Here is a 22,063-nt window from a genome sequence, read left to right as displayed (position 1 = left end):
GGGGATGCAAAAAGGTGTTGGTTTTGTTATTTTTGTAGAAAAATGCAAATGACCTCAGAGTGCCCCCCCCACACCTTTTTTTCCCTCTTGTTATAAAACATCCCATTAAAAATAAATTTTAAAAAGCAAAGCCAAACCCAAAGAAACACTGGTTTTGCCTCTGGCTCTTTAGAAAAGGAACTCAGAGAAACACAGATGGCTGCTTAAGAATATCACATGCTTTATTCGTTGTGCTGTAGGTGTTTTCTATCTTAATGCTCATTCATAATTTGGGGGAAAGGAGAGAGGAATGTGTTTACACTTTAACTGTGGGGTGTCTGTAGCACATGTAGGTGTACCAGGCTAGCTTTGGTACCAGCAGCAGCGAAGTTCCAGCACACAGGCTTTAGCATGGGTGGGTACCATAGCATTTACTCAGGTGGCTATTCATACCTGCTCTAGATGATTAAAGCCTGTTTGACTACACCTATGTGCTCTATAATCTCAGTGCTAAGTGCAGTGTAGGCACAACGTTCTCAATGACATCAGAAGTTCATTTCCTGCTACACATGCAGGTCTTTAAAACTGTTATTGCATTTGGATGTAAACAACTAAAATGATAAGTTTCTAATTGTTATGCCCAGGCCCTGCTGCAGCTGTTACTTTGTCTTTTAAGTGAATTTCATCTCAGTGTGGAAATGTCTTCAGAAAAAATGTTGCAAGACTTAAAACATCACATGTGCTCTCTTTATGGCACAGTGGCAGAACAGCAGGTTCTCAATGGGCACAGTTGGCTTTCAGAAGTAGAATTAGGAATTAGAGGTATAGTGGAGTGTTTTTACTAAACGAAGGAAAACACTGAGAGAGAAAACCCTATCATTTTGGGAGAAGAATGCTAGAAAATATAAGATGAAAAATGAAGATGATCAGAGACACACAAAAGCAAAGTATAGCTTGCCAGAGAAAGAATAGACAAATGTTCAATCTTTCTTTGGATCAGTTTTCATATGTTGTGAACACAAGTGACTTTATCAGAGCTGTGGCGGGTGAACTATTTTATAGGAGGGAATGGATGATCCCTGTATAGGTTTTATTTCTTATCCTTACATGACTATGAAAAGTGTAAACAATGGCTAAGTAAAAGTTGTTTGACAATTTATGTTAAAGCTTTGGTCACTAGAGTGATAGTTTTTCAATGCCCTCATTGATTTTCGAGCATTTGCAGTCTGTGTAGATGCTATGTATATAATGGCATTCATTCTGGGGTATCAAGTATTATAGCATTTCCTAATTAAGCATTTATGCCTAGGAGTTTTTAGTATCACTTTCCCAATTTGGCTTTATACATAGGGTGCACTGTTTAGAACAGCACTAATTATAAACATTGTTGTTACTGCCCCCAGCTGGAAAACAGAGCAGTTTATGTATGAATGAGAGAGATTATCACCCATCTGCTCCAGCCCATTATTCAAGGAAATGTCATTTTGTATGCTGATGGAAGCCATTACTAGTGTTTTAGTCAAATGGCCTTTTTTATATTGTTTATTTATTTACCTATTTGCTGAATTGGAGTCTTCCCCAAACCCCCAGTGTAAAATATATTTCAAAACCTGAGCTATGTAGTTAAACTGAGTCAAGGCCAGAGTGAGATGAGAAACATTTCAGTGTTTTATCACATATTCTAAAGATACACTTTGCCTAATGTTGGGCACACATGACAACAAGAAAGACAATAATTCTGTCCTTCCATAAAATAATAATAAGAAAAAAAAACAAAAAAAAACCAACACAGGTTCATCATAAATAGTGATGTTAGTCAGAATGGAACACTTTACAGACAAAGCAGTGATCAAACATAATATGTATTTTTGCTCTCTTTTTAGATGAGAAATTTAAATTGTAGTTCTTTTTTTGATAAAAGCTGACCTTAATTGGTCATTCTCCTGAATGAGTAAAAAAACCCATTTATGAGTAATCCCTCACCCTCACTTTGTTAGACCTCATGCTTAGAATCCATGAAAGACTGGTGATTTTCCTCATTTCTCAACAAAGAGGAACAGCAACCGCTGTACTGAGGTTTCATTACTAAAATTCATTACTAAATTTTATGTGCAATATTCTGAAGCATCACAGAGTTTTGTCAGCTGACAAAATCAAAGGATGAATGAAGTATGTTTTTTTTTTATCTATGAAAGCTGTAATAGGTCTCTTAGTCGTGACTGTAAATTAGCAAGGCTCTACTGTGTATCCCAGTACAAATGTAAATAGCCATTTTTAAAAGTATTTTTGACTTAGTCCTAGCCAGCATTTTTATGGGGTACCTGAGCTACCATTTCACTTTTTGCCTGAACAGTATTTCCAAGAAGAAGAGTGAGGTTCCTTTTTATTTTAGGATCTACATGATTTTCAAAGGCAGAGTTGGTACACACAAAGATCCCTTTTCATTTTGGGGGAAACTTTGCAGTAGTCTGATCCCTGCAATTAGTTAAATGTTGTAGGCACAGATTTCTACATTCCTGGAATGCTTGCTGTTTTGCTAATGAAATTATTTTATAGATTCACAGTGTAGAGCTTTTATAACTAAATTTAAAATAATTTCTTGAGGCTTTCACAGTTTGTGTTGTAGGTAGGGGGAGAAAAAAGAATGCACTAAAAACTAATTTTGTCTTTCCACCTACCACAAGCCAAATATTGTAGGCAATAATAGGAAAATAGTCAGCAAATAAGCACTTGTTGGAAATATTAGGGAAGCTGACTGAGGAGGTATAGGTCTAGCATCAGGCACCAGAACAGAATCCCTACTTTTACCCACTCAAAGGCAATCATCCCAGCCAACATACTATTTGATCATTCCATTCATGCCGGCTAAAAATAACCTTGTTACAGTTATACGATGTAGGGAAATAGACTCATGCAATTCAGCAAAAAAATAAAAAAGCTACTGAAAGAGTTTGAAAATAAAAAGGCAAAAAAATAAATGTGCGTAGTTAGAAAACACAAGCTTACAATGCATTATATTTCATTGAACTGGGGAGAGCTTCTAATTACTATGTTATGTAAATGCATTGTTTAATCTAAGGTAAGGATTGTTGGGTGGGTTTAAAATGACAGTATATAGTTTCACATCTGATATAGAAAGGAAAAAAAATGCTGAGATCCTGTTGCTGCTCCATGTGTTTTAAAACAGAAGGACACAGAAAGCAGACACTTTCTCCAGCAGTATGAGGAAAAAAATGCTTTAGCATATCCAGTAGATTTTCTATATATACACTGTCCTTTTAACTATAAGGAAAATTGATACTGAGCATGTGCGATGAAGAGAAAGCTGGCAATGTCAGTGTGAATAATGGGCGAAGAAAGGGAATGAGGGGGTGTGGCATCTCAATCAAGATTAAAATGAAACTGATAAAGCAGCATATGGACTGGATAACAAATCAAAAAGCATGTTTATCCACTGAAGGAACTGGTTAATGGAGACTGCCAGCACGTTGCCATGGAAACACTGACTGTTGGAGCTGCACCATCTCATACCTTATCCAATACATTCCTGGTTGTTGGTAGTAGTCCAAAGACCCTGATCGCTTGATGGTAAACCCGTGGTCCAGCTGAGCAGAGAGAAATGGGGCAACTCAGTGGATCGACATTATGCTAAAGAATTAAGACTCCAGACCAAGCGGTTCCTTATTTAGTGCATATTTACTGTTTTCATTGTCAGAAGGCACTTATCTAACATTCAAAATCTATGCACTGGAGACAAAAAGTAAAGAAATAAAAGAAACTAACCCCAGATTCTATCTTGCTAAATTAGAAGCCAATTTATTTAAACTGAACTGGGATTTGAGAAATAGGTTACTTAATGCATAATGCATTCATTTAAAAGTCTGACAAATATCCTGTTACCTCCAAAGACAGAAGTGCCCTTTTAAGTTGCACATACCCGTAATGGAAAATTATCTTTTGCAATTATACTGAGATGTTTAATAATTTTTAAAAATGCAGTGCAACCATCACAAGGAGCAGGCCAGACAGACTACACAAGGCTTAAATTAGACTACTTCATAATCATGGAATGTGTAATGATGAAAAGAATCAGGTTTTGATACCCCATCAATCATGGTAATTCATTTAAAAAATGTTACCCTTGGAGAGCAGGACTACTCAAAGTCACGAAAACAGCATTGTTTATCATTTCAGGTTACATCTCATGCTCAAGAAGATAACAGCAGAAAACTGTCATGTAAAATAGTCACTAAATTGCACCAATTCAAGTAAAACAAAAAAATGGAAAATAAACTTAACAGTATGTCAAAAACCCAGTAAAGTGTGTGCTCATGATATAACTTTAGGCACCATATATTGCTCTAAGTTAAGCTTATCATTACCAATGGAATGCACATAGTGGCAAAAGAAAAATGGTTGTTTTCTCTAACCTTCCACCCTGCACGATGGTTGGGTTAGTGTTAAACAGAGAATTAAATAACACTTAGGGAAAGAGGGTGGGAACAGGGAAACAAAGACACTTTGCCCAGTTTAATACTGGAGACTGCCATAATTTTTGTGTTTTGCCCTACTAAGTGAAAAGGCCATTTTGTGCTTCATTAAGAGTGTGGCATACTGGTGCAAGGCTGATGATCGTTACTAATTCTAAATTCAGAAAAGCAGTTTGACATGTCTCTAGGTACCAGCAATTTAAACTGTACTTAGCATCTAATTGTAAAAGTATCTTTCTCTTAATGTCCACATTTCAAATGTAAGATTTAATAATTTATTCTGGTATGTTAAAACAATGCAGGTTTCATATTATTTAGATGTATTTAAAGGACACTTCCTGTTTAAAAGAAGACCTGGTACTTCTACTCCGATTTTTGTTGAGCTTTGCTGGACTGGTCTACTATTGCCATCTACTGGTACCCTAGTATACTGCATATACATTACACAAAATAATTTATCGTAAAAAAATAGAATAAGAAGCTTTGCACTAAAATACCACAACTAAATTAACATCACTATTTAGTAAGAGGACCTATCCTTTGAATTTTCTAAGCAGAATTGCAACAACATTTTAGTTACCATGGATACTACAGGCTAAGAAAACCAGTTTATGAATAGTAATTATTGAACCACAAACCACAATAGATATAAAGTGACGTTTAAGTCACGGGTTCTTCTTCAAGCAGAGCAAAACTAACAGAGGCTGGTTTCTTCCCCTCACAACCCTAGAGCTCACTGGTAAAATGTTCAGTTTTAATTTTATTTTGTAATTACTAGAACAAATTTGAATAACCTTGCTCCCTCCCTTCCCCCACCCCTTCGGTGAGACAGCACCAAGCTGGTTTCCCCGGATGCTAGAGGCTGTGTGTGACAGGCAGAATGCTGTGGACTAGGAGGAGTTGGGTCCCATCGCTAGGCACATTGCAGACCATCAGCTGCCAGAATAGTTTCTGTCTTTTTATGCTACATGGTTCCTTTGTGCCTCAAGCTGGAATTCGCTCCCATAACCAAGTTAGGGACCTCACATAACCTTAACATAAAGTTATCATTAGTCTTTTCTTCTGCCTTCAGAATGCCAGAAAAACACAAAAGTAGCAACACGCAAGCAAAGCTGTAACATTTCAGACAGGAACACAAATTAAACTATGCTCAGTTAATATACTGAAGAGTAAGTCGTTTTTAAAAAAATATTTCCATGTCCCCTGAATTATTTCAAAGTCATTAAAAACCTGTAGGGTTCTGTTTAAAAAAAAGATTAGTTCTTTCAAACTATCTGTTTTTATTTCAGAAATAATTATCAGCTCTTCTCTTTAGTGACTAGACAGAATAAGCAGTTATGTCTCCAGTTTAAGATATTCAGAGAAGCACTGTGATGACATCGTTGGAGAATTGCATGAAAAATCCTAGTCCTTAACTTGAAACAATTTTTAAAAAATAATTGCTTTTCACATTTTTCAGGCAGTATCAGATTTATAAGCATGAAAAATGCAATCACAGAACCACAAATTAAAGATTCTGGTCATAAAGTTACTTTAGGGTACTGTTCCTGCAAACACTTATGCACCCACTTCACTTCAGTACTATAGAAAAGGCTTGGTCTAAAGTTAAAATAGTTTGCCAGCACAACTTCATTAGTTTATGGGCGTGTTTTCACACAAACTGACACAGGCTACATACAGGTGCTATATCTCTACAGGGAGAATTATCGTTTGTAAAAGGATACTGGCTGGCTCTTTTGCAATGTATAAAAACTCAAAGCTTAAATTCATTCATGAGAGTTTGCAGGATTAGGGTCCCAAGAAGTAAATACAACCTTTACTAAAGATTAGTTTAGCTATTTCAAGTAAGAAAATGTATGCCTCAGCAAAAGGGGGTGGTGTAATATACTTAGATTTTTGCAAGGGAATTGGCAGACCACGTGTGTGTGTGTGTGTGTGTGTGTGTGTGTGTGTGTGTGCGCGCGCGCGTGTATAAAATATAACTGCAGATTTTCTGACCTAAAAATAGGAAGGAAGGAAGGAAAGAAGGAAGGAAGGAAGGAAAGAGAAAGAGAAAGAAAGACAGACAGACATACACAGACAAGGGATAAAATAATCATCAGCTGAGTTGATCCACATAGATCTTTATGTCCTTATGGATTTACTCCCTCACATTAAAGATTTATTTGGTGCATACAATGAGTTTTGTGTGAGACCTCTGCACTGTGGCAAATTTAACCACAAGGGCATTTATATAATAAAAAGTACCACTGAGAAGTTGACTTAAAAACTAAATATAGTATATTATCTCTCTGTACAAATGATATTATAAACTCAAAGTGATTCTAGGACTTGCATTTGATATGGTTATTTATACAGATATATACATGTTAATGTACCCTACATGCAAATACATGGATGTGTTATATAATATATAGCATACATTTTTTATATATTATATGTACACAAGCATTTACTCAAAGTTATGGTAAGTGCATGTGAAAGCACCAAATACCAGATGTTTTTAAAGAAAGGGTCAGCATATACTTAGAAAACACTTTTAGTGCTGACCAACAGTTAGTGCACTACAATACCTATACATACATACTTTGTAAATTATAAAGTTAGAGCAGCTTTAGTTAATAAAATTTGCATCTTTTATATGTGGTATTGTATATAATTAAAAAGGAGAGTCCCAAATGTAAAATGTTAATGACTTCCTATTCCAAACTTATACTGATTTTTCTTTTTAAATGTAGGCACAACAGTTAGAGGGTTTTGTTGTAGTTTTGCTTTAACTTGATTTATGTTACTTAAGTTGTGTTTAATGCACTGTATATAGAGAATAAAGATAATTGCTTTTTAAATCAGCATTCACTAACCTTCCTTGAAATGTACTATGAAGGTTTGTGCTCCCCCTGATTTTAATAAAGTTACTGAATGGAGATTATTAACTTACTTTCTGGATTTTATGACCATATATTTAAAACAATAACAGTTTACAGACAGAACTCCAGTATTAACTATACCAAAGTGTGATGTCTACCCTGGGGATGATCACTATATGCACTTTTTTAAATTGAAACATATTACCATGATCAATTAGAGAAGCTGTTCTTAAAATGTATTTCTGTGATATATAATGTTAGTCAATGGAAAGGTTCACTACAGTGCCTTTTTCATTACTAAAATATCAAACTGCTGCAAATAATCCATTTCCAGAGCAACTGGGGCAAAGAAAAATATAATAGAAAGTAAAAGAAGAAAGGAGGCAAGGGATGGAAGGGACATGAAGCAGCCTCATTTCTAGTTTTGAAATCACTTGCAAAGAGGAGCTGAGCAATACATCTCATGGATAAGCGTGCTGGCAGTCCATTCGGCAGGAACAGAGTTTGTATTAGGCTGTTCAGAACATACCTGCATTTCATATGAGCAATGGGTGCAGAATATATGATGTTTTAATTGTAGGAGAGTTACTGTGGCAATATTGCTTAAAAACAAAAATAAAAAAATGTTGACTATGTTAGCTGATGATATAGAAAGTTGAATAATCTAAGAAAAGCATGAGGGATAATTTGCTTCCATTTTGAGGAATTTTGGGTTACAGAGGGGAAAGAAAAATGTGAAACAGGCCAAGCTTTAGATTTTAAATACTTATAATACTTAGTATTTTCTGAGAGAGTATCCATTTTTGCTGCACAAACAATTCACACCTGCAAGTCAGATTGCATCTGCTGAGCTGAGTTTACTTCATGCTGATTTAACCCACCAGTGTGGGGGTGGAGCTGAGAAACATGAAGGTGGAAACAATACAAGGAAAGGTACATGGGCAGTCACACCACCTGCAATTTATGGAAGCTAGGAACAAACACTGAGTAATCTGATATGGGAATGGTTATGTTCAATATGTCAATTATTTTTGGTGACTTTATCTGAAGCATTAACATTACCATGAGCAATAAAAAAAACTTTTAAAACAAAAGTAAACATGCATGTGCATAAAACAGTTACCGTTTAATGATCATAGGATGAATAATTGGATAAATGTCTGGATCTTGCATGTGTAGGTATATATGTGTGTGTGTGTGTGTGTCTGTGTGTGTGTGTCTGTGTGTGTGTGTGTGTTTCTAACACACACTCATCTTTGATGCATACTGTACTGCATATGCTGCTGAAATTTTAACAAAGCTCGGTCAAGATTGTCTTAGAAGCTCTGAATAGCTTAGGTCTATCTAGACTATAACTATAACATACCAGAAGGTGGTATAGAGGTCTATTAAATCTCTGTCCAGTTTAACCTTTGCTTGGAAGGAAGCGGCTAAAAAACTGTGCATAACTGTGCTTGTGGTTGGCATCTGAATAAAACCATTTTGCACTTCTGCATTTGAAATGCAGACAACTATAAGGGCAACCGGTAGGGAGCTATCATGGTTGTCTTCAGTATCCTCAAAGAAACTCAGGTGATTATAAAAAAAATTCACTATAATTCTATATCAATTTTCACTCACTGTAAAGTATTGCTTCTTCTAATAAGATCTTTCTGCTGCCATGAATCTCTATATTGCCCTCATCCATGTGATGATTCTGCTGCCAAATGAAATGTCATGAGTCTATAATCCAAACCACTGAACTGACACTGCGGTTGCTCCACTGAGTGGGAGAGCTTCAAGTAAAATATGTGACTGGGCACAATGTCTAATCCCTGAGAGGCATGGAGTAACAATGTGACTCTCAGAAAAAATCGGTAGAGAGAGGTAACTTTTTTATATTGGTTTAAATGTTAGAACTATCTAAGGATTGACCCTATCTGCTTTCTTTTGGTGGCATCTCTTAAACATAAGGTCTTGCGGACACATTTTAAAATGCTACAGCAGTGTATTTCAGATGCTTACTGCTATGACAGAAACTCCAGCTGCTGTGCTGTTAGGTTTAGGGCCTGTGTTGAAATGCTTCTTTATCTTCCCAGCTACCGACAGCTGATGCTCATTCTCTGGAAGGCCATCATCCTGTAAAGAAAAAGGCCCAAACCTTTACTGAGAAAATGCAAAATGGAGGGAAAAGGGGTTTAAAAGATTGTGAAGTGGTTCAGGAAGTATTAATTTAATACAGAGTCACCTTCTCCATGAATCTATCTAAGGTATTTATAAAGGTGCTTATCATATTTGCATCATAGAATCACCTGATTTTTCTCTTTGCTTTAGCTACTAACTCTCTTAAACCTTTAACAATGTTAAATGATAACAGTCATTTTTAAAAAGCATGGTATATTGTTAAACTTTTGCTCTTATGATAATTTATGTCCAGCCTTTATTCTATTAACTGTTTTAATCATCTAAAAGGGAAAATTTCAAGAGTAGATAAAGAGACCATAAGAGTTAAAAACAGAAGTCCAGTTGTATTGTTGAAGTCTTAAGGAAACTGTGTTTTTTGAGCAATTTAAGTCCTCCCCAAAGCCTTCTGGAGTTCCATTTTCAGAGATAGGACATCTTGCTGAAAAATATGTTATTTTAATAAAAGAGAGAAATATTCAAACTAAATCAAGAAGAGCAAGACTTTTAAAATTCACACAGATGGATCCAAGCATAACTTTAATACCACCAAATACTAATCTGGGAGGCAACTGGAGATGCCCCAACCCTCAACCAGTTTCAGTGACTCCAGGCTCATCCACTAGCCAGATCACTGTATGGTTACACAACTGATCACTGTTGTTACAGCTGGGCATTCTGATATTATCACATTAAGGCTATGATAAAATGAAGCCCCTCTCCCCCAGTTCTGGTCTTCCCCTGTGGGAGGCTGCTTGATGATCATGGGTCTCAACAGGAAACCTTTGGTTCTGTTCTCGAGTATCACATTTCTATGGAAATAAAGTTCAAGTCAGCTGTGGTATTGCCTTCACTACCAAAAACTCTCTGGTGCACTCTTAACTTTATCTAATTTGAGTAAGACAAGGTAAAATCCTAGTGAAGACAAGGTAGTTTGTGCTTTTCGCACTGGTTAGCAGGTTAAAGTCCAAATTCAGAACACTTTTTCTGTATCAAAAACCTGGCCTGACTGACTCCAAGGGCAGGAGCCAGAGAACATAACTGGCAGGTTGCTTAAGAAGCAGAACCAAAGCCAACTAACTTGGCAAAACCTCGCCAGCAACAGGATGTGCAGGAGATCAGGCAACAGTAAACCTGGACTATAAAAAATAACTGGCTTAGGGAAGCCACTGCTTTGCATCTGTAGCTAAACTAAGTGCTTTAAACTAAGCACTGAAACAGACTTTAAGCATAAGACATCAAGATCAAAACATTAAGTGATTGTGAACATTCATTTTTCTGCCTCTAGCAATTCTGTGAGCACTTTGTGAATTATGCAGTTGCTGCATTAAATCATGTGCTTTGTGGGGATGTGGGAGTTGTAGGAAGGTTGGTTTTGGGTTGTAGTTTGTTTAGTTTGGGGGGTTTGTTTAAAAAAGTTCTCACTCACCCCTTAACAAAATGTCTCAGCTTGCAGAACATGGTCAAGTGCACAGCTGCAAAAAATACAGTAGCCGATTATTGAGCAGTAGGGAGTCCCAGCTCAGTGGTATATGACCCCTAAAATAACCTATATTCCTCTGACCTTGCTTTCCCAGAAGAAAGCCAGTCTATAAAATGAACTCTTTTTCACTGGGAAAAAGTCCATACTCTGCCTGCCAAACTTGCATCTCAGCTTGGTTGTAATTTTTAAAAAACCCAGTCATAGAGATCACCACATTCTTGGTGACTAGCATTGTGCTTTATCATTTACAACCCCTGCCCAGAACTCCAGTGATGATAGCCAGAGGCAAATGTCCTAGGGTCCTGTTTTTAAACCACCATGTGCTCAAACTGCTGTGGCAGTTTTAAAATGGTAATGAATCTGTCATTGCTAAATTTTCTAACCACTTTTGCTTCCACGTGATGTTTACTGTACATCACCTTTCATCCTAAAGCACCTTAAAAATAAGCACATGTGTGTACACACACACACACACACACACACACACACACACACAGTTTCCTGGAATTACTTAATCTGACACTAAAACAGATGCATATCTAAGATGATATGGCAGCTGCATAATAATACACAGCAGTGTTACCCAACAGTTTAAGAGGAAATGAGGAACAATATCAGGCCCACAGGGAATTGTGGGAAGACTAAATTCATTGGCCAAGATGAGCGCGGCTATGCAGTATGTGGTGTTGCAGACACGTCTGTAGTGCCACATACCACACATTTAGCTGTTCTTCACATTAAAAGGGAGCAGTGCAGGGATAGCTAGGGGTCAAAAAAACCTGAGCAAAAAACCAAAAAAATATGTGGAGTGGTACACGGGGGGGGGGGGGGGGGGGGAGGGGGGGGCAGCGCACGCCTCTCAAAACTGGAGCCTGGCTGCTGGAGTCACACTCTGGCTGCCAGCCAGGCTCTGAGCAGTAGGATTGCCATTGCTGCAGCCCAAGGAGGCCCCCAGGACCCCAGGTAAGGCTGCTGGGGTTAGCTTAGTGCTGGCCCCAGCCTCCCCACCCCACCCAGGGTAACCTGCCGTGTGCCAGAGGGCATGTAGTACAGGCATTCCCTCGGAACAATTAGCAGTGGCACAAGGTGTGCTGCTGCTAGTTGTTCCTGGGGAACCAAACACCCGCACTCATGTGGACATAGCTATTCAGTCTGGTCTGGCTGTAGATAGAAAGACTAAATTTCATAGGTGTTAGGGCTGGAAGGGAACTTGAAGATCATCAAGTCCAGCCCCTTGCCCCAGGGGCAGGAAGTCAGCTGGAGTCAAAGGATCCCAGCAAGATAAGTATCCAAACATTTCTTGAATGAGTCCAGAGTAGGTGCCTGCACCACTTCTGGAGGGAGTCTATTCCAGGTCTTGGGGGCTCAGACAGTAAAGAAACTTTTCCTTATGTCCAGCCTAGAGCGGTATGACGGTGCAAACAGTCATAAACAAGAATTGGTCCAAATGGTCCAAAGAAGAATTTGATTTCCTGCAAATATAAAGTTGTTGACCCTAAGGAAGGTATTTACAGAAGTGCATTCCAGGCTTCTCTTTTAGCCCTCAGACATGTATTTCCCCCCTCTGGTGTTTGGGACTTTTAAACTTCAATTAACTGATAATACTAGAGATATGGCTTCTTTTTTTTATTTTTTGGTTACCAGGTTTTTTGAGCCATTTTGGGTCCTCACTTCAATAAATATTTTAGGAACCTAAGTTTCAGAAAGTGCTAAGCACCCATCCTCTAAAAAGCAGGCCCTGACATGTCTGAAAGTTAGACACTGAAAAATTAAAGGATCTAAAAGTTACTCATCACTTTTGAAAACCTTGGCCTAGAATTTGAGAGATATTACTGCAGTGTATATTTCTTCACTGTTACAAAAAGACTGTCTTGGATTTTTCACTATGCTGTTAGCTGCCTGGGACAATTCGATTTTCTTATCAAGCTCTACAAAGTGCCTTCTTTGTTCTGTTTTAAAATATGAAAAAGGGCCAGACAGAGGTTGCTGGTATCATCCATGCATACAATGAACACTGGTTTCATATTTGCATTGCTCTATATGACAGGACACAGAGAGACCCATAGAAAAAGAAAGGATGCTAAAAAGCCTAAGCAAGACTCAGAATTGCCAGATTCCTACTGCCCTGAAGCATTCAGATCCATTTCAGAAGCTGGTCACAAGAGGTTTCCTTTCCAGGTCTAAATGTGCCAGATGAAGAGGTCATTATATAAATAACAGAAGAAAATTAGAGCAAATAAAAGCCCCGGAAAGGCCTTTTGACTCTTGTTTCCTTTAAGGATTACAACGAGATTATTCTTTGGGCAGTATCCTAGGGTGTGACCAAAAATACTGCAGCTGTCAAATAAGAAATGTCTTTTTAAACAAGCTTCCTTATAAATGTTCAGTTTATTATTATTTACTGCTTGGTTACTCATTTATTTCACACACAGGCCTCCAGGGCAAAAGTGGCTAAGGAAATGTCTTAAAGCAACAAGTTGCCTAATCCTTGTTAGGACAGTATATACAAAAAGAAAGAAAAAATTAAAAGAAAAAGAAAAAAAAATATTTGGGCCAAACACTAGAACAGAGCATTACAAAATATAATCTAGTGCTTTCACAATTATAACTAATTGCATTATAATCAGTTAAAGCTATTTATTACTCAGGCATCAAGAACAGTGTATATTTGTACCCGAACTTGCTGTTGGGGTACTACAGATTATATAATATTTCCAGTGTTTAAAATACGAACCCCCAAGGCCCCAACCTCTTTTATAAATTCTCAGTTTCACAATGAATCCAAGCAGGTAAAGGAAACAGTTGGGGTCCCAGTTGGGGAAGTATAAACCAATGCATTTGTTTCTAGGTCTAAGTGTACTGTATATGAGAGACAAATTAAAATAAACCAAACTGAGGGGGCAGAGAACTGCTGCTGATTGCATTTAGAATCCATGATCTCCATCTGTGTCACTGGCAACCGGCCAAAATATTTTCAGGTTTTGTTTTTTAAATTGAAAACAGCTGGGATATTACTGACATAGGAACTGCTTTACTGGTCTGATTCTGACCATAACAAGCTATGTTGTTTCTAAGAGGATTCCAGCTATTTTATTGCAAAAACTGAAGCTGAAATGAGGGTTGGCTCCTATTGAAGCTGTCATACTAAATTCCAGGAATGTCAACAATTAACAAAGTAATCACATAGTAAATAGCTATTAAATTGAATGGTTATTTACAGGCTACAACATTCTTCTTTTACACAGTGTAACCAGTCAGGAAGTTCTGTCAAAATGTTGATCAAAGAGAGAAAATGTTTTATTGAAATTAATCACAAAAGTTTTTATTTTCCAAGTAGTTCTTCTACCCAGGGTTTTAGTGCTAAATTTACCAGCCTCAAAAGAATAAATACAGTACTTAGTGCATAATATTTGGTAGCAAGGAAACCTATTTAAACAAATTTATTAGAAAAATGCAGTGTTATTCCAAATACTACATGGGTAGACAGAGGCCGTTACACATGTTAGTCTGAAGTCAGGCAGAAGACAGGAAGTAGGCTGTCGCCTACAATGACTTATGCCTCTCTGAACCAGTTAGTCTCTAATGTGCTAACTCCACCCTACCTCCTGCCTAACATTGGTTAGGACTCATTTTTCTTCTAGAAAAACAAAGTTCTTTTATAAAAGTTTGCTAAAATAATTAAAACTTTCACTTGTACATCTCAAAACACTTTATAAAGATGGGGAAGTATTATCATCCCCATTTTAGAGACAGGAAGACTGAGATTTAGAATCTTGTCTACAATGACTCTGCTGTTGATACAGCTAGCAACAGAATCTGTGTCCTTTAACTCCAAGTCCATTGAACTATTCTGCCTCTGTATGCAAACAGGGCTTCTGAGTTTCACTTCTGAATTCTTTTATATACACAGTTCAGGAAAGCATCCCTATTTAAGGCAACATTTAAGCATGCATTTCATTTCAGCCATGCGTTTGTTTCTCATTGGCTTGAATGATTTGTAATTGTGTATCTAAAATTAAGCACATGCATTCATGATACCTAACATGGGAATGGATTTACACATATCCATAAGGGCTTTCTTGAACTGGATTCAGTAATAGGATTTTTGGAAATAAAAATGTATCTGGAAAATACATTCACAAGTCCAAGGTAAAGGCATTTCTATCTTGACTAGCTGGGAATGGTGACTAGCATATATAGCTGAACACGATTTATTGTCCCCTGTGGCCTGTTATGAAAGAATAATTAGGCAGACAAAACCTGCAGAATTTGGTCTAAGTATTCACAACCAGAAGAACAGCAGGCTTTCATTAGAAGAACTGTACCTACTGTAAAAATTTATTTGATTTTGATGTAACACTTGGTAGAAAGAAAGCATCTTGCAAAAAGGAAACAATGCAATATTTTTTTTTTGGCTCCAAGTGAACTTAAAAATACAAAGATTCTAACTGTATACTGTTCTGAATACCAACCTACATTATATAGAAAAGACACGGTACATTTTAAAAGTATTTACAACTGAAAACTGCTTGATTTGGACAACAGATTGAGGGATATATATAACTTGAGCATTTGCTTTGCAGATATCCTATTCATTGCTGTCATTCAGGCATATAATAAATTACCCTCACACCTTTTAATTTTTTTCATTTACTTTAAGTAGAGTTTATATTTGAATTCCAAACTCTCCTTTTTTTTAAACTTTATTATCCGAAGAAAACTCTTTTGGATAGAGCAGGTAGAGAAAAATGTTAAACTGAATTACACGCACACACAAATGCATATACATACATATTATACATGCATAACGGTATCCTAAATTATTAACTGTGTCCTAAGATAGCTGTCCTAAGATAACTGTGCCCTAAGATAACTGTGTCCTAAGATAGCACCTTCATTTGCACTGAAACCTGTGGCTACTTTAGAAAGTACTGACTCCAAGCGGTATTTAAAGGAAACTGATAGAGAAAGAGTTAAACATTAACACACAAATCTGTAATCTTCAAATTACTTACATTAACCCACGGATGTTCAAGAACTTGCAGGGCTGAGAATCGTAGATCTACATCTACTTGAAGCATCATTGTGATAAGTTCCTGTGAAATGGAGTATCATGTCCAGTTTAAAGTACACTTTTATGGGGCAAAGATTTCATATTGTAAAGGGATTTTCAGTTGCTTGCATTAATGCTAGGGACAGACATTCAAAAGGCCTGCACTGATTCAGTCTTTGCAGGTTAGTCTAACCTGACTTGGCTAAATCTGTTTGTAACCACCCAGACATCCCAGATATGCAGACACGTGCCTGCAGTGGCTCAGGCTAGAAGCTGGGGGTGCTAGAGCATCCCTCCCTTCCCTTCCACAGGGCTGAGTTGAGAGGGGTGTGGACAGGCCCTGGCAGGATTAGGGAGGTGTTCCCTCCTCTCCTTAATAATAGAGCATTTATCAGCTTTGTTACCAGAATTTATCACCCCACCAGAAAACAAACAGCCTCTCTTATTAGTTCAAACTCTTAAACAAAGAAGGTTTGGAGGGACATTACCAGCTGAGCTGTTGATTATCTCCAAAAAGCCCTAAGCCCTCACTGCTGTCAGCCACAGCACAGACCGTAGCCAGTATGTGGTCTGCTAGCTAATGCTGAGGTGTCCGTGTAAGGCAGAGGGGATGGGGGATCCCCACTTAACAGGGAGTGATGAGGGGAGGGGGAGAGCTGGAGGAAGTCAGGCAGACACGGCTGTGCCTGCAAGTCTCTGCCAGAGCTGTGGCCAGGGAGCAGAAGGGAGGGGCCAGCCCTGCTGCGGAACAGAGAGCTTTGCCCAGCCAGAGAGCATGCCAGGATGCTGGGGGAATCTGATTTAACTTAAACCAGCAAAGGGTCTGGGACAGACATTGCCTAAACCAGTTTAACCCAAATCAGTTAATTCTGATACTATGTTCATCCAGGTTTATCTCAAACCTGTTTCAGCCATTTTCAAACTGGTTTATGTGCACTGAACATCTGTGGTGTTACAAGTTTAAACCAGTTTCTGATCACTTAAGCCAGTATATGTGTAATGTCTGTCCCTAGCCTAAAGAACCGTGTTTAATAGGTGAATAAATTACTAAGGAGGGAAATATAATAAGGGTTCTTTAAAAATTAATTTTAAACACTGCTGAACTATAAGCTGAACTTCTAAATCAACAGCTTAACAACACCTTGAAAAGGTAGAAGACAGTTTTGACTTATAGTTTTGTAGCTGGTGGCTTGTAGCGGAAAGTGTTTTGAATATAATGCACAGAACAGATGGGAGCATGAAATGAAGTTAGCTGCCCACTAAAAAAAGAACAATGCTCTGCAAAGAAGCAGGAAACTAATCTAGAATTTGACTCTCTTGAGCTTCCTGTATAAATAGCAGAGTAGAAACTTAAAAAAGCCATTTCTTAAAAACATTAACTTTCATGTTTGAAGTTCTGTCTTAACTACTTTTCTTGTTTCAAACCAGCGTAGATACATGTATTTATTTTTCAGTCAGTGAAGTACATACAGTCTATAGAAAACATGATGGTAGTGGCTGTCAGATAAAGGAGCTATTGCAAAGGACAGTCATCAGTTAGTCTCAGTAATAAATGAGAACAGAATTGAAACAGATAGGCTTATGCTTCAAAATGGGGAAATCTTAGAGCAAGCTAAATAGTTAGGTAATGGAACAAGCTTGCCAAAAGAGTTGTGGAAATGTCATTAGGCTTATGCAAGAGTACATTTGATTTCCAACACAGAAGCCACTGATAGTTGCAATGAAATGAAGCCTGCCACAATAAATAAAGGAAATAATATGATATATTCCAGCTTCATTTGGTAGTACTAATGTTGATTTGATAACATTTAGAAGTACTAATGTTCATTTGGTAACTTCCCTTACTTTGAATCTAAATGTCATTCCCAATATTCACCATCTTTTTATTTTTCCAATGTAAAATTCAGTCTATGTCATTTTTAATTTTCATACCCACGATGAAAACATCAATAATTAGTTATATCATATACCACTTTCATATTGAAAGCACTGGGAAAACAGTTTTGTTCTACAGATATTTATGGATCGGCATTCTGCAAGTTTAAGGTCAGAAAAGGAAGGCATTCATCTATCAGAGTGAAATCCACACTGCTATATATTAAACTACAATGGTCTCAGAATCTTTAAGAACTCTGAAAATAAAGCTTTTCCAATAAGACTGTTACAATGATCCACTGAATATGGCCCACGGGCCATATTGAGCCCTTTTGTGTAAGTGGATTTAGCGATGCCAAGGCCTGACCCTGATACATGTTGTATACCTGCCCTCTCTTTGTACCTCTTATCACTTCCAACTGTTTTTTGTGAAACGTGGACTATAGGTACTGAAGTGTTTGCAATGAATTCAAAGAACTAACAAGGAAGTGGTTCATACCCAGGTAACATTAAAAAATTACAGGTAATGCCCAACTTGGTTCTCTGACAGAAAGAAATGCCAATCTAATTCCTTGATATAGCTAACAATGGGAAAAGATCTCACAAGGATATTATTTAGTATTTATAATACTGCTGCTTCAAAAGCTGTAGCTGGAATCCTGTTCCTATCATACTGTATGACCCCATACAAAACCAGACTCTGAAAGAGCTTTAAAGTTAAGTGTTTATTTACAACCAAGGTTTCTGTAGTTTTAGTAAGTGCTGGCAAGGTCCTGAGCTGTGTAAGACACATATATTCAGAGTCTGAACAAGAACTGGTGACAGTCTAAAAGACAGACATTGATCAGATGAGAAAATACAAGGTGATACAAACAAAGTTATGTATGTACATTATGTACAGGTGCTATAATCGTCCCTCTCCATAGGGACACAGGAGAACAATAGTGTTGTGCTCTCTTTGCCTAGTAGTTGTGTATAGAGGCTTCCTCTGATAAAACAGGAGGAAAAACAATCACAAAACACAGAAACCTACCTTTGCTGAGTCAGAAACATTATCCCAGTATGGAGATGGGAAATCTACCTGTCCCATCAAGATCTGATCAAACAGCACTTCCTGGTCATCTCCACTTCTGTAAGAAGAAGGAAGGAAGGAACGAACGAAGAGAGAAAGAGAAAAGAAGAGAAAAGAAAAATGACAACAGAAAACCCCCACACAAGCATTATTTCCAGAGCTGGTTTCAATAAACTTTTCAGAAGCAGGTAAAATGACTGATTTTAACTGCAGTTGACACAGTTTGCCTTTTGGAACGAACTATTCTCCCCAAAACAAATAGCAGCCACAGCTGTGGTCTATGGAGGCAACTGATACTTTAAAAGAAAAAAAAGCAGACTGGCAGTGAAATCTGTTAGACCCTAAAATGGCCCGGGTTTGCCTAACAATTGAGGCAGGAGCAAGGCCCAAGCCTTTTTCCCTTATTGTTGAGGAGAAAGAAGATTTGGGAAGCAAAGCTGAAAGTTTGCTAATTGATATAAACCTCTACTGGGAAGCTTTAATTCCATTTACATTTACTGCTGCCAAGGTACTGTGTGTTAGGAGTAACAGAAGGAATCAATTTATTTCACTGTATGCATTATATGTTAGTCAAGGACACTGAGAGCCTGCAAGGGGTCCTCCTGTTCTGTAATACAGATTTAAAAAACGTTTTTTACAGTAAACACAATAGACATTTATGAGATTTGTGTAAATTAACATGCAGTGCATGGAAAAAATAAACCAGTATTACAAGCAGAGATTTTTTTTTCACCCGGTATCTCTGTGCTTATTCCATGAGAGGCATATGGCGCATTGACAAAATAGAGATGCATTGTTAAGAGTTAAACAGATCATAGCCCATACCCACGGAATGGAGGAAAGCCACACAGGAGGATGTAAGTAATCACACCAGCTGCCCAGATGTCCACCTTCAAGCCATATCTAAAAGTGTGAGAAGTATTACAATTAAAGATTGCAGCCTGTATGAACTGCAGTACACAACTGAATGCACAATCCCTTATTAAGTGATATCAGCTGAGCTTTCCCTACACTGCATATATCTACATATTCTAGTTATGCTGTAAAGGCTAAATTTAAAATTTAAAACTAACCATAAAGTGCAAATGTAGATGAGCCAGTGCACTGAGTCCTTGGATGACAGTGTGGCCTCTATTGAGAAGGAACTTACACAGGTGCCATGTGTCACTCAGACATTTGCCCTACATAATAGAGCCCATGGAAAAGGACAGTGAAGAATAAAGGAAGAGAATAGCAGTGGGTAGTTACTAAGAGTGGGGTTTTTATTATTATTACTTTTTAGGGGTAAAAATAAATAGTTACAGTGATAAATTGAGTATTTTTTCCTTTGAGGCTACAAATTGGTATGCTCTTGCTATATACAGAAGCAAAATAAAACTTTTATTTTATTTTAAAAGAGAAGAGAGCCATTAGTAAGAATATATTCTCCTCTTGCAATAAACCAATACTGTAAATAATTTACCCAGTTTCTGCAATGATTTCTGGAGCTACATATGTTGGGGTCCCACAGACTGTGTAAAGAGGTCCATCCACTATTGTTGCCAGCCCAAAGTCTCCCAGTTTCAGAGACTTGCTTCCATCTTGGTGTTCATAAACCTAAACCAGGATTAAATAAATCCAGAGGGTCAGCAAAACTCTACCTAAAGACTTTGGAATAATTCACTGCCTAAAATACTCCTTTCATTTCATAGTTTGCTTTTCCCTCCCTTTCCAAAATAGAGTCATGTTTAAAAGTTTCACAGGTGAAATGAGTGCTTAAAAATGCCACAGTTGAAATGATTAGCTTCTTTTATATGCAGTCCTTTTTTAATAAAAAAAATACATGCAAGGTGATGTACTGTGTGTGTCCCCTGTCAGGGCCTTTCTCCATGTGCAGGTAAAGGCGATATAGGATCTAAGCAGACAAGGTTCCTTGGGTGAATTTGATATCTTTTATTAGACCAACCCAAACGGTTGGAGAATAGTTATTAAGCAAGCTTTTGGGTTCAAAAACCCTTCGTCAGGCTAAGGAAGTTTCAGCAGTTGGTGTGTGCTCTTCTTGGATGGAATGAAAAGGATCTAATGCACAATCCACACAATCACACCTTCTGCCATGCCACACGTGCATGGCAGGATGTGTGATTGTGGGATCATATAATACGCTGCCTTATCGTTGGTGTAGAGGGAGCCCAGGATCACAATCCTGGACTCCCTCTGCACTGGCTCCCATGGCTATGAGCCTTGCAGCAAACAGGGCTGGCAGTAAGGGAAGCATTTCCCCCTGTGGCCCTGCTGTGAGCCCCTCAGCCAATGTGGCCTGTGGGGCTTGCAATGGGAGCAGCACTGGGAACACTGGCCCCACTGTGAGCCTCATCAGCTGTAGGGCTTGCAGCAGAGAGCATGCTGCCCCCCCAGTGAGTTTCATGAGGTGCAAAGCTTGCAGCAGGGAGAACAATGTTGCCACTGTGAGCCCCCCAGCCAGCAATGCTGCGAGCCCCACAGCTTACAAGGCTCTAAAGAGGGGTGGGGGCAGCATTCTCTCCCTCTCTCCCAGTGCAAGCCTTGAGCTGACGAGTCACAGCGGGGGCAGCGCCAGGAATGCTGCCACCACTGTGGACTTTGTCAACTTCAGGGTGGGCAGCAGGTAGTGCACCCATGTGGTTAGGAGCCCCTCAGTAGGCCCGGCTGCTAGCCACAGCAGAACACTTAGCCATGCGTTCAATTAGTGGCATGATAGAACAAGCTACAAAGGTATTTCATATTTTTGTGGAGTAACTTTGTAGTTTATTACTTGTTTTATCACACCATAAATTGGTTGAACGTGTAGTTGGGTTACAACTTAAGATGTGCTTAACTGGTTAATCAAGTATAACATGTAGCGGGGTCCTCAACAACAGATCAAAGAGCACGTTCTTCTCCTCCCAAAAGCTAAAGTTGAAGAATAGATGCCTGTTGTCTTAGCGTTAAGTTTCTTGAATAACTCCCCACTCATGACCAACTAAACCAGAGGTTTTTACCTCTTTAGATTGGAACTCGCATGTGAGCAGGTAGATAGCAATAGAAGGCTTTATTTCCTCAGGCAGATAAACCAGGAGGTGAGGACAC

At 38.2% G+C, this 22,063-nt stretch overlaps 1 protein-coding gene across 3 annotated transcripts in view; it reads right to left on the bottom strand.

The window, feature by feature from the left end:
• DCLK1 (doublecortin like kinase 1) overlaps positions 1 to 22,063 on the bottom strand; it is a 408,479-nt gene that overhangs the window by 14,884 nt on the left and 371,532 nt on the right. For 2 of the 3 annotated variants that reach the window (XM_019498283.2, XM_059716001.1), the window contains 5 exons: positions 20,442 to 20,575; positions 19,805 to 19,882; positions 18,941 to 19,037; positions 15,995 to 16,075; positions 9,341 to 9,454 (listed from right to left, as the gene is read on the bottom strand). In XM_019498283.2, the coding sequence (XP_019353828.1) occupies positions 9,341 to 9,454; positions 15,995 to 16,075; positions 18,941 to 19,037; positions 19,805 to 19,882; positions 20,442 to 20,575 (504 nt within the window). Of the gene's footprint in view, positions 1 to 3,510; positions 3,585 to 9,340; positions 9,455 to 15,994; positions 16,076 to 18,940; positions 19,038 to 19,804; positions 19,883 to 20,441; positions 20,576 to 22,063 lie in introns of all 3 variants that reach the window. The other variant, XM_006260172.3, reaches the window with a different exon arrangement.

Source organism: Alligator mississippiensis, chromosome 1, assembly GCF_030867095.1.
Source record: "Alligator mississippiensis isolate rAllMis1 chromosome 1, rAllMis1, whole genome shotgun sequence".
In the NCBI taxonomy this organism is placed as follows: Eukaryota; Metazoa; Chordata; order Crocodylia; family Alligatoridae; genus Alligator; species Alligator mississippiensis.
Note: the sequence above shows the minus strand (reverse complement) of the source record. Positions and strands in the feature narration are given on the sequence as shown.